Source organism: Acanthisitta chloris, unplaced genomic scaffold (genome assembly GCF_000695815.1).
Source record: "Acanthisitta chloris isolate BGI_N310 unplaced genomic scaffold, ASM69581v1 scaffold2681, whole genome shotgun sequence".
Lineage (NCBI taxonomy): Eukaryota > Metazoa > Chordata > Aves > Passeriformes > Acanthisittidae > Acanthisitta > Acanthisitta chloris.
This window is the reverse complement of record NW_008655294.1, coordinates 71,800-85,102: the sequence shown is the minus strand read 5'-3', so window position 1 is coordinate 85,102 and position 13,303 is coordinate 71,800. Positions and strand designations below refer to the sequence as shown.

The following is a 13,303-nucleotide window of genomic DNA, read 5'->3' as shown; positions in this document are numbered from 1 at the left end:
TGACTGTGAAGATGGTGCAATGACAAGTGCAGTAGCAATGGAAAAACATTGAGATAAATCTTCTTTTAGAACATTTGATCCTTGGCTTTTTGACTTAAGGTACCTGCTGATAGTCAGAGGTTCCGTTCATATGGAAAGTGCTGAGAGTTACAGAGCCTGCCAAACACGTGCTGCTGGTGCTGTTCAGGAGAAGGTGACAAGGGGGAATAGGATGTGTTATACGTGTGTTCTTTAGCAGTAGAATCAATTGCATTTGCTTTTCTCCACCTTAAGATAGGTGTTACCTTCTTGGAGGCTACAGTGCCTTTTCAATAAAATACTTTTGCTTGTTAGGAATGTTCATTCTCTGATAATACATGAGAAGTGTATTTGACCTCTCCTGGTTCTTGCCATGTATGGCACAATAAACTGCCCAAATATGGTCAAATATTTTTAGCCACTTAGTCGTATGTCTTTTAATGTGCCGCGTATGTAAGCTTTTGATTCACTTAGCAACAGTATTTTTATGAGTGTCTTGCCAGTTTTTCTTATGTATACTTGAAAAATAGGCAAAGATTGTTCTGTGTTGTGTTGTCACATCCAGATGGTCAGGTTTTGGTTTTTTCAATAGTGCTAATCAATTTTAATATATCCTTTCTTCACAGATGATGAGTTTTAGAAGATTTTAAGATACACAAATATGCAGCATATTAAAATACTGATATTTAAAAATTATTCTTATCTAAGTAGCTTTTTCCTTATAACAGTACGGCTAATATTACGATATACATAGACTATCAGCGGTCAGGCAAAGTGGATATCCAGAAAAATTGGATATATGGCATGTGCGAAATACAGCTAGGCTAATGTTTCTGTTAAGTGTTTTCCTCCTGAGTTATGTCTTGCATTTGATTTCTTCTCATTTAAATAACAAAATGTCTTACAGCAGGAGGTGATTATTTTCTTTCAGAGCTTGTTTCTAATGTGTAAGCATTGTACACCAATGATAAGTGGAAGAAATTGAAGGCAATATGCTTGAAGACGTTGTAGTCTTTATTTATGTCTTATTATGTTAAGACATTATTAAAAGAGTTGCTGATTTTAGGGATGGATGTGACTAAAAACTTTTTGAGCAGTTTTCAAGAATACTCGAAAAGGTAGGAAGGTTTCTGAATGTTCTCGCTCAAAATGTGGTTTTGTTTTAACTGAAAAACAAATAATGCAAGCAGTGTATTGTAGTCTAGCTGCACGTTTCTGGGTGAAAAAGTTCAGATGAGACTTCTTGTCAAGACAGTTCTGTGTTAGCATTTGAAACAAAGCCTGAAGTTCATACCTAACTAAAGGAAATGTAGTCAGAGAGGGATAATTCGTTGCTGTTTTTGTTTTGCTGGTTAAACTGAGCAGCACCACATCTCCTCACTGAGCTGTTAGCTCAGCATTGCAGAGTGGAGAAAAGCTTCAGGATTCGTCTTAGAATGTGCAGTTGCTTAAGAAAGGAAATCTGAAGAGGTTTTGCCATGCTAAAGGAGAATGTAACTTTTTGTCTTTTCAGAAGTATTCTGAAAACTAAAATTTGTACCTTAATTGCCTGAAGTCAGAGGCATAATTCTCTAGAACGAATTAGGAGCCCAGGAGTAAATGTTCTCATTTCAACCTTCTGGCTATGTAGTACTGTTGATTTATTAAGCTAAAAAATTAATACTAGGCTTGTGGGGGTCTAGCTGTTGTGAGTTCTTGCTGTCCTGAAATGCAGAGGGACTTTTCTCTCAGTTGCTCTGCCCTTTTAAGGGCAGCAGTATGGAAGTTGGCAAGAAAACTCACTGAGCACCCTGTGAGAAAAATACTCGAACGCAGAGAAGAAAGGCAAAATAGGAGTCAGTGAAGATGGAGATCTGGAGTGTGGCAGTAGTTCTGCATCTGGGCAACACTGTTTGCTTGGTAATTAAGAGATGTGCACAGATGATAATATTTTTGCAATTGCAAGATTGATACTCAAGTAAGTTTATAAACAGGAGTGAGTAATAGACTGTTAAAGGATTTATGAGGGTATAGAATATGCTGCAGTAGAAAACAGCAGAGGGATGTTGAAATGCAGTGTAGCATCCCCTTCGTATTCCTTAGTCTCAACTGCATTACAGTTAAAACCACATTATGGTATTGTTTCCAAACTGCTCGTATCTCTTAGTCACAATTCTACTTCGTGGTGTAGCTGTTTATTCAATTTTTATATCCACTCCAGTGGCTGAGCTGGGCCTGGGATGGAGTGAGGACCTGGGACGCTTTGTACTGGATAACAAGGTTGCAGTGGGGATTGTAAATGGCTTCTCAGTAAATCAGAACACATTTACCTGAGAAAATCATATTTGTTGGGTTTGTTAAACTCTGCATTAATTTGTTTAAAAACTTTTACACTCTGAAACACCTGCTGTTTTTCTCTCAAATTCTTCCTGTTTTGCTGTCAAACCTCAAGAAATAAACCTGACTTCCTCATCAGGCAGGAAAATACTTACCTTTTCTCCTGAAGAAATTACTTAAAGATGCACAGTAGAACAGCTTTAATATGAACTTATTCTTAACTCTTTCTTTCTTTGTAGGCTTGTATAGATGATAACGTAGATATGGTGAAATTTCTGGTGGAAAATGGAGCAAATATTAATCAACCAGATAATGAAGGCTGGATACCTCTACATGCAGCTGCTTCCTGTGGATATCTTGATATAGCAGAGTAAGACTTTTTCCTCTATTTTTGAAATCCTTGTATTTTGCTAATACATTGTTGGAGAGACACCAGAAGCATATGGCGTTCATAAATTGTGTTTTTAGTTGCCTCTGGGACATGTAGTGAGAAAGAATGGTTATATAATGTGTGCTGGTTGTGAAGTGTGCTGTGTCCGTAACTTTGTGCGTTGTATTTTCTCTTTTTAGCTTTCTTACATTGCATCTTAGGTAGATACAAAGAGAAACAAAACATAAGGCTGTTTATGACTGTCAAATTATTTTCAAAAATTATACTTTTCTATAGAAAGGTTGATATGGGGGGAGGCACAGGGAGAAAGTTCAAATGTATATTTATTAGTAGTCTGAAACATTATCCCAGGATAAGATTATGTGTAGGAGATAAGTTTTGCAGTTGTATTTTAAGTCTTGAAACATTTGATTTTGAGCTGTGGTATAGAACGGTGACGTTTGCTAGTTATTTTGGCTGTGGAGCAAAATCTTACTGTTGAAGTTAGATGCCTGTTACAATATTAGTTAAAGGTACTCACTGCTGAATTCCAGTATTTGTTTTGTTATTCTTAGAGTCTGTTTAAGGCCTCTAAAGATGCCCTAAAATCAATTTTTTCCCAAGGTTGTCTGGTTTAGCCCCAAATAATGATCGATCTGAGAAAATGTGTGCTGTACATTGCTCAGCACACTGTGGTTGCAGTAAAGCAGGTAATAGTGTCTTTCTAGAGACCCTTTGGGTAAACACAAACTTCATTAATTCTACCAAACTCACTGTGATGTCTGATCGAGTGCACAATTTGGATGAAATATAAAGTGGTATTTTATCATGTAATTACCTACTAATTACAGAGGCGAGGAATGGAAATTATGAGTTTGTTCTGTGAGTCTGAGAGTTCTAATTGCCTCAGTCTTAAGGGAAAGAAAAAGTTCTGGAGATGCTTGAATATAATTTTCACTGGCATTTATTTATTTTTTGTTGGCTGTTCATAGAGTGAAGTGCTCTCTATATCCTTGGTATAACTGGGGCACTGTGTGACCACTGTTTTCTGTGATGTGCCTTTCTACACTATGCAGACATTTGATGCTGTTATCCCCCTTGCACATGCACTGAAAGTGTTTACTTGTGGGCTATACTATGACAAGAATTTCCCCACAACTGGGATAATATAAGCCTTTCTTCAGTTTAATAGAGGTAAAACATCTGCCTTTTTTCCCCGACAGGAGAAAGTTGAATCAGTATTCTTTGTTTGGCATTGCAGCCTAACATAGGCATGTGTTTAGGAAAGAGAGAGTGATGTCCCTTGTCCACAAGACATTTTTTCACTATTGACTGGAGTATCTGAAATCTGTCATCTGTTTTTTATTCTCTCAGAGTAGAACTGAACCTGTCTGCATATTTTCTATAGATAGTTGTCAGAGAAATGAGGTTATTGGAGTATAATCCTGTGGGATGTGGGATATCTAAGCTGTTGGAAGAGCTGTGTTTTAAGGTGCATGGAGTTTTGAAGATAAGCTGTTGAAATCAGTTTCCATTTGCAGCTGAGATGAGTAACCTGACCCGAATGGAGCAATATTTATATCTGATGAGGCCCATAGAGTTTAGGTTTTCTTCCTGCTTCTCCAGGAGCTCAGCTTCAAATAATTTACAAAACTGAATTCTACAGAGCAGAATTTGCAGCTGAAGCAAAACTGGGGAAGGGTGAAAAGATGATACAATAAGTTACCAGAGGTTAGAAATTTTATTTTAATCTGGCCCATAGTGCATGCTGGGTCCAGCATCTGCTTTAGTGAGGATGCACCATTCTTGGGAAGCATGAGAATGTGTGTGTCTGTGACTGAATCTGATATGGTTCACTTTTTGCACTGACTATTCTGGTTCATGGAAAGGAGCTTTTAATTTGGGTAAATTTGGATCTGATATATGTAGTTCTAAAAAGATTACAACTAATAGCTTGTCATCTTTCTGTTCTTTATGATATGGACTAGCATTTTGGTAAAGAAATCTTTTGTTCATTTCCTATTTTTGTGCAAGAGAGAACAGAGGTAGGGAATGAGTGCTCATGTTTCCTAACTTTGTTGGGGAGAGTCTGGACCATGTTCCCTTTCTCCTTCTGTGGGACTGCCTGTTGCACACCTTTGTAGAGCTTCTCAAACTGGAGACTCAGCAATCTTATTTCTGCTTCCTCTGCTGCCATCTTAAGTCTTCTTAGGGCTTCCTTCAGATGTAAATAGCTGGAATTTATTTGTCTTGAAATAGCACAATCTTCTAAATCCTCCAGATATGCAGACTTTAGTTAATATATTGATTTTGTTTACAATGCTTATATTTTTACTATTCATAGGCATGGGATGATAGCATACTTTCCTTATTTCAGGTCTGCATGTCTCAAAATCTAAAACTATGTTTAAGAAAGCAACCAAGCTGGGGATAATTTCTGTTATGAAATGCATTTCTGTGTTTAGAATCTTAGAATCATTGGAGTAGTTTGAGTTGGATGGGACCTTTCTAAGGTCATCTAGTCCAACCCTCCGTGCAATGGGCAGGTGCATCTACAACTAGATTAGGTTACTCAGAACCACGTTCAACCTGGCATTGAGCAATTCCAGGGATGGGGTATCTAGAGCTTCTTTGGGCAAACTGTTCCAATATTTTACCATAGAATCAGTAATGTTGGAAAAGACCTCCCAAGATCATGAAGTCCAACCTTTGACATAACCATGTCAGCTAAGCACTAAGTGCCACATCCAAGTCATTTCTTGAACACCTCCAAGGATGGTGACTCCACACCCCCTCCACCTCCCAGACAGCCTGTTCCAATGCTTAACCATCGTTTCAGTGAATAAATTCTTCCTCATATCTAACCTGAACCTCCCTAGGCACAGCTTGAGGCCATTTCCTCTTGACCTGTTGCTTGTTGCCTGGGAGAGGAGACTGCTTCTGACCTGGCTACAACCTCCTTTCAGGTAGCTGTAGAGAGGAATAGGATCTCCCCTGAGCTTCCTTTTCTCCAGGCTAAACACCCCCAGCTCCTTAAGCTGCTCCTCATGTGGCTTAATTTACAGACCCTTCATCACCTCCATGGCCCTTCTCTGGACATGCTCCAGCACTTCTATGTCTTTCTTGAAGTGAGAGGCCCAGAACTGAACACAGTACTCAAGCTGTAGCCTCACCAGTGCTGAGTACAGAGGGATGATCACTTTGCTAGTCTTGCTGGCCACACTGTTCCTGATTCAGGCCAGGATACCATTGGCCTTCTTGGCCACCTGAGCACACTGCTGGCTCATGTTCAGCACACTGCCAACGAACATCCCCAGGTCCATTTCTGCTGGGACACTTTCCAGCCACACCGTCCCAGGCTGCCTGGAGTTGTTGTGACTCAAATTCAGGACCCAGCACTTTGCTTTACTGAAACTTACACTGTTGGCCTCAGCCCATCGATCCATACTGTTCAGAGCCCTCTGCAAAACCTTCCTACCCTCCAGCAGATCTACACTCCCACACGACTTAGTGTTGTCTGCAAACTTACTGAAGGTGCACTCAACCCCCTCGTCCAGATCATGAGTAAAAAGGACTGACCCCAATACGGAGCTCTGGGGAGCACCACTTGTGACTGGCCACCAACTGAATGTAGCTCCATTCACCACCACATTCTGGGCCCAGCTATCCAGCCAGTTTTTAACCCAGTGAAGAGTGTACCTCTCCAAGCCATGACCAGCCAGTTTCTCCAGGAGAATGCTGTGGGAGACCATACCAGATCATGAGTAAAAAGGACTGACCCCAATACGGAGCTCTGGGGAGCACCACTTGTGACTGGCCACCAACTGAATGTAGCTCCATTCACCACCACATTCTGGGCCCAGCTATCCAGCCAGTTTTTAACCCAGTGAAGAGTGTACCTCTCCAAGCCATGACCAGCCAGTTTCTCCAGGAGAATGCTGTGGGAGACCATATTGAAAGCTTTGCTGAAGTCCAGGTAGACTACATTCACAGCCCTCATCAACTGATCAGGTTGGTCAAGCAGAACCTGCCTTTCCTAAACTCATGCTGACTGTGCCTGATCTCCTGGTCGTCCTGTACATGCCATTCACAGTGAAAAATTTCTTATTAATATTTAATCTAACCCTCTTTCAGTTTGAAGCCATTCCCCCTATCCTATCTCTACATGCCCTTGTAAAAAGTCCCTCTCCAGCTCTCCTGTAGGCCTCTTTAGGTACAGGAGGTACAAAAAGGCTGCTGTAATGTATACATATATGTGCTGTAATGTACACATTCTTCAAGTAGAAGCATGGGTTCTGCTGTTAATCCTGAGTGAGAGCACCCGTGTCCTGGAAATCTGTGAGAAGAACGGGATATATAGGTGGTAGGGAGCATCTCTGGGGGAAAAGCCACTGGATAGCTCAAGGAATCTCCATTTCAGCCATGTTTTAGTGCTGGTCCCATGCTAATTGCTAAGGGGCTGAGTGAATTTGTGGCATGGTCCCCACTTGCTGGTATTTTGCTTTCGCTAACTGTGCTGTCTGATCAGAGAACTTGTCATTGCAGGAATATTCTCTGTCCCTGTCATCCTCCACTATGTTCACCACTCCTATCGAGTCTTCTCCCAACCGTATCTCCTGTCCCATTTCAGTTTTCTGCTCCTTCAGAACAGCTGTCTTCTCTTGAATATGCTTCCTGTCACATCTTAAAAATATGCATCTTCCAGTTTAAGAAATATTGGTCTTATAGAAGGCCACTTCAGGTGAAATACAGCAAGGGAACATAGCTTAGTGTGATATAAAGTGTCAGCTGGTTGCAGATGGAGAGTTCTGCTGTAAAAGCATAGAGGGCAACTGCTCTTCTTGTTTCTGACATCTCTAAGTACTGGGAGTGTTTCAGCTTACTAGAAATTCTTTGAATAGTTTAATTTTAGAATTGCCTGCTTAAGTTACTGTTCATCTAGTTTATGATTATATGAATTACCTTACAAGTCATTGTAATATGAATGTTTAAAATTATTCAATATTCCCCAAAAAGGTGCATTTTATATAGCATGTTCTCTTCTTTTATTCGTCATTTTTTCCATATAGAAGCTTTTTTTTCAAGAAAGCTTTACACAAAGGAGCCTTTTCATCAGATGCTTTTAGAAGTTAGAGTTATATGGAAAGAAAATTTAATGCAGGAGGACTTGAACAGAAATTTTGTGTGCATTCTTTAAGGTGACATTTAATGAGTAGGACCCTTAAATTTACCTTTGTAAGACTCCAGTAAAAATATTTTGTTGTGTATAATAAATTGCTTTATCTGAAAGATCTCTTCTACAGATTAAAAGCTTGTATATTATTTCAGTATCAGGAAATAAATTCTTTTTACAATGCAGAAAAATGGAGGAGGGGAAAAAATGCAGAGTTCATTTGTTTTATTTCTCTTTGCTTTGTGTTGCACCAGATTAATGTGAAACAAATCTGAAATGGTAGAAATTTCTGTTCAAGAATTAAAGTTTATGTTAAAAACTTACTTTCTTGTGGGCTTTGTAGGATGCCTAGTTGTGAGTGTATAGTTGATATATTTTGAACCTTGTTTGCAACTGTTTCAAGGCTACTATACAGTTACACTACTTAAATGTGAATGTTTTTTCATTTTACCCAGAATGAAAGAAGGTGCAGCTTCCAGCAAGTGTAAGAAAAGTGTTTTTCAGAAACAACATAGATGTCAGTGACAGTTACTCCTTTGTGAAAAAAACCTCAAAAGCCAAAGAGGGAGAGAGAGGTCTGCAGAGAGAAGAGTAGTGTTTTCATACCTTCATGCAGTAGGTATTAGAATTGTGTTTGCCAAATGTTGCTGTAGATACTATAATTCCTCGTGGGTTCAAGGGTTGAGAAACCCATGGAGGGTGCATATATAAAAAATTACTAATGCAGAATATATACATAGAAACGGGATCTGGTTCAGAAAGTCCATTAATGTACTTGGAGACTGGAAAGGTGTTACAGGAAAAGTAGCATATATTTGCTCCATCTTGATTCTCATTGAAGATCTCATGTCTGGAGACAGAACAAATGTTAAATGGATGTTTGGTCTAACTCTGTGTGCTACTTTTTATGTTTGAGAGGCATGCTTGATACACTTATACATACAGATCCTAAGACTTGGCACAGTTTCAAAATACACCTTCTTTATTTTAGCGATTTTAAAGGCTGAAACATATGACTACAGTCAGAAAAACTTCTCGAGTTCAGAGCCTCCTTGCTCAGTTTATTTAGGAAGAGAATAGCAGCCTGACCAACTCTGCTGCTTTAAAACTCAGATCACCCACTTTCCTTCCTGCCTAGTTTCCTATGTTGTATCCCCTCCTTCCCCTAATATTTAAAGCAGACTTTAAAAGGCTTGTGTGTAACCACTGTCTTGCTGCTGACGCCCAGCTGTTTTTCCAGACTCCAGACACCTGAGTGAACCCAGCCAAACTTGTTTGCTGAAGCCTCAGCAAACCATTGTCCCAGGATCTCCCTATTTTAGTAACAGTCCATTAAGACTAAATGAGTGATCACCGTCTGATACACAGAGGACTCAGAGACAGTCCTGCAAACTTGTAGTTGATTACCTAGATGTTGAGTGATAAGTGGTTTGCTTACAGCTGTAACTGCCTTGTGGGGACTGCTGTGGGTGCTAGCTGGTAGTGATTCCTGCTTGTGGGACAGGGACAGGAACAGTGCTGTTCTGGCAACAGCTAGTGAAGAGAGTTCATTGCAGTTTCACAGTATACTTAATGTGATCTAATTTGAGACAGTGGCAGAAACAGGCAGATAGTCCCATCCCTTCTGCCCTTGGTTTTCCCTCCTCCACAGTCTCTTCCCTCCTCTCTCGCATTATCTAATGATGGCACAACAGTGTGGGAACTCAGCCTAAGACTAGCCTTCGGGGAGTTTGGAGGGCTTATTCCCTTGGATCAGTGAGCTGACCTGGCTTGCCAGCAGCAGTTGACATAGATATACAGGTATAAAAAGAGTCTTAAGCTACTTTTCTGACATATCTTGTACTTCTGACCAGAAGCCTGACTGTGTAGAGCTGCCAGTGCTGTGGTGGAGTCCCATCCGTCATCTCCCACCTCATGAGCCTGACCCAGTTGGTACTGTTGAATGTTCTTCCATGATATCTGAGGGTGTTGGTGCCAGAAAGTATGTTTCAGAGCAGTAGTTTTTAATCCATTTCTCTCAAAGTTTGAATAACTTGATCATCTGAAGCTATTTCTTACTTACTGGAGGGTTTTTAGTCTAAACTCTTTTGCTGTAACCCATTATAATCCTAAAGAGCAAAACATTAATTAGGCAAAGCAGACTGATAAAAATGTCAGGGATGGCTCCTACCTCCTTTAGCTTTGTTCCCAGTTATGGTTTTAACGAACTAAGTATAAAGTGATATTACTAGTGATGCATTTGGAAATGGATCTTTGGAAGATAATCAGAAATCTGGATTTGTGAATGACAAGGTGAAGTTTGTGGTCTGATGCATGCAAACTGTTACGGGATTTGGTCTAATAGAGATGTTACAAGGTGAATGAATGTTCTTCTCAGGATTCCAGAGGTTTCTTTAAGTGACACCAGGAAATGATGACTGGAGGAGTAAAATTAAAAGGCAGAAGTACCAAAGATGAAACTTGATACAGCCCACTCAGAAAATGAGAAAAGGACTTCAGAAGGATATATTATAAAACAAGGCATGTGACAAAATAAAAGCAAGGAAAGAAGATTTATTCCCGGCTGGAGAAAAACAGCTCTTCTAGAAGAATAAATGACTCTTACAAGTTAATACTGGTAAAGACACAGTGTTTGTTTTGAGAGCTGTGAAAAGGTCACTGCAGGCTTTGGAAGATTGAGTCAGTTAATTCACTTCCATTTGCTGCCTTCTTTCTGGAGGAATAGATTGGGAAGAAAATATAATGGGAGAGAAAATAAGCCAGTATCGTAGTTGTCCATATCGTGTTCTTTCCCCCTCAGTCAAAAGTGTGATGCTTTGTCTTTATCAGCCACATAAAAGTTCTTCCTCCAAATTAGTGTTAGGTATCTGCGAGGATATAGCTTGATTCTGTTGGATAAAGCTATGGGAAAACTTGGGGAAGATCAGTGAGCTAGTACCATTTGGCATTTTTTTTATGAAGGTGTGCTGTTTCCAGCACGTTTCTGCTGCATATAAACACGTCCTAAGAATAATGAAATGCTAATGAAGTTGTTAAGGTCGATGGTGAAATTCCCTTTAAAATCATGTCATTATGTGGCAGAGCTTTTCTACAGTGTAGCTGTGATCTGATGTGTGGATAAAAAGCAGCTGACAGAAATACATAGTAATATATGGTTGGTGGGTTAGAGGAAATTATAGGATGTTACTGATTTGATACCTGTTTGTTCAGCTGAGAGACTCTAGGAAGGCTGGTCACTCTGGAACGCACAAAGACAGCGTGTGCTCTGTAGCTGCCTCCTTTCAGATTGGATTACCCTGTGCATCTCCACTTGTGACCCTAAATGTTTGTTAGTAAATATGTTGTGTTTCTGTTGTTCTAAGTGTAAATGTACTAGAATTTAAGCTGAGAGATATCTTCCTCAGGAACATATGATTTATTGGAAAGTACCTTTTTTCTTTCAATATGATTTAGCAGTTCATTGGATCTAAAGAAAAGTCAGGGAACTGATGCCCTGTGTAAACCTCAGAGCACTCTAATTTTTGACTGAAAGGTGCAGCTCATGTCTAAAAAACTATCCCACTTCGAGAAGTGATGTCTGTAGGAAAGATCTTACTTGTTTATCACAGAACACTGCTTTTATTGGTATCCTGAGAATAAGTTAGAGTAGATCCCTTACCTCTGAATTCTGAAGTTGAATATGATACATATGAAAGAGAAGACATACAGAAGAGTGATAGAGATGGAAGCCTAGGAGCGTAGGTAGATGCCCAAGAAACATAACATTCAGGTCCTTCCTGGCTGATGGCTTGTAATTGCCTATTGCCACAGATCAACTCCAGTTTTCTATGTATGACTGGAACATGGGAGAGCAGCTCTAGACACATGAGCCACCCAGTTTAGAATTGCACAAATGTGTGGTAAGTATGGCATACTGTCAGATGCGAGGGCCTCATCAACTAACGCAAAGTTGCTGTTTGAGAGAGAGGTGGAGATAGGTTCTTCTTAGGCTGGAAGCTATGGAATTGTTAGTGCTGTTGACTATTGAATATAGTCTTTATTCAGTTACCTGATATAAAAGTAATTTAATTCACAGCAAAGTTGGTTTTGAAAATTGTTTTCTAGGAGAAAACAAGGGTGTGGTATAGGCTGTCACTTCTGTGCATCTCAGTTTTTATTTTCTTTCAGCTTTTACTTGAGTGGTTTTTCTGTATTGTGAGTTTGACCCTATTCTGGCACATACAGTAGACTTTCTAATGACACTAAAGCAATTTATAACCTACTTATCCTTCCTCAAAGCCATGTCTTTTGTCGGCTATCCTAAACTGCGTCATTTTGGTGCAAATGATCCTAATCTGTGTGTTTTTCTAGTCTTATCCCTGACTGAGGCAGGATAAAAGCTGTTTGAATTCTTCTGAAATGCGTGCAAATATAGCATGGTATCTAGACACGTAGAGCTGCTGTGCATTGATGAGAGTTATTTGGATACAATTCAGATTCTAAGGCACAAAAATGTGGGTTTTTTTCTGTAAATAGCAGATGACAGGAAAAAAACCTAAGAGGAATTACTTGAAACTTTTATTACAGATGAGGTACTGCTTATCAAATTTGAGTAAAGAGTAGGAGTTTCTTTTGGAAGAAGTGTGATTTTAAGAAAATTCAAAGTGGACTGGACATGTAAACAACTGCTGTGAACTGGGGATTGCTGATACCTAACTAGGGGTCAGACCAAGTTCAGTATTACCACATGATGCTCAAAGCTGCACTGTGATAGTAATGTGGCTTTGTAGAGAGATTTGCTTACTATATTATTGTATAATATAATGACAAATAAGGTAATTTCTGTGATGTTGTAAGTATGTATATGCTGATACCTGTTTAGCGTAGTAAAACAATTGATCTTGGTTTAAATTTTTCTGATATCTGCCAACACGTAACTCTTGGAGAAAAATAAGCTTGTTAAGTCCATACTGATAACTTCAGCTGAAATAAAACTCAGCAGTTAAAATTCAGAATTTGTGGTGCTGCTATATTACCCAAATATAGCAGTGCTACTTCTGGCACAAGGCAGGAGGGATGGTGAGCTGCTGGTGCCGTCACCACTTGTTGGTAAGGAATTAGCTGAGGAAGGTGGACAGCAACATGGTTTTCCTTCTTGCTCTTCCTTTTCTGCCTCCATGCTAATGTTACCTCATCTTTTTAACCAGTGTAACTCAGTCCCAAGTGTTCACCTTGATGACAGTTCCAGTAAATCAGCACGAATGCTTGGAGACTTGCTACAGGAAAGCATTGCAAGCATAGAGTGTCGTGAGGTGGAGCTACTCTTTTGCAGCTGCAAGGAGATATTTTTGAAACTCAACCTTCATTTTTGCACTGTGGGCTGCAAACTTCAGAGTAAAGGAGAAAAGTACTTGTTCACGAAGCACATAGTGAAATTAACATTTGAT

The 13,303-nt window shown here is 39.6% G+C and overlaps 1 protein-coding gene across 6 annotated transcripts in view; it reads left to right on the top strand.

Moving 5' to 3' along the window:
- The first annotated feature begins 2,577 nt into the window (after positions 1-2,577).
- Positions 2,578-13,303, top strand: part of PPP1R12A (protein phosphatase 1, regulatory subunit 12A) — a 71,993-nt gene continuing 61,267 nt past the window's right edge. For 4 of the 6 annotated variants that reach the window (XM_009083822.1, XM_009083818.1, XM_009083820.1 and 1 more), the window contains exon 1: positions 2,578-2,704. In XM_009083822.1, the coding sequence (XP_009082070.1) occupies positions 2,598-2,704 (107 nt within the window). In that variant the 5' untranslated portion in view covers positions 2,578-2,597. The remainder of the gene's footprint in view (positions 2,705-13,303) is intronic. The other 2 variants (XM_009083824.1, XM_009083823.1) reach the window with 1 other exon arrangement.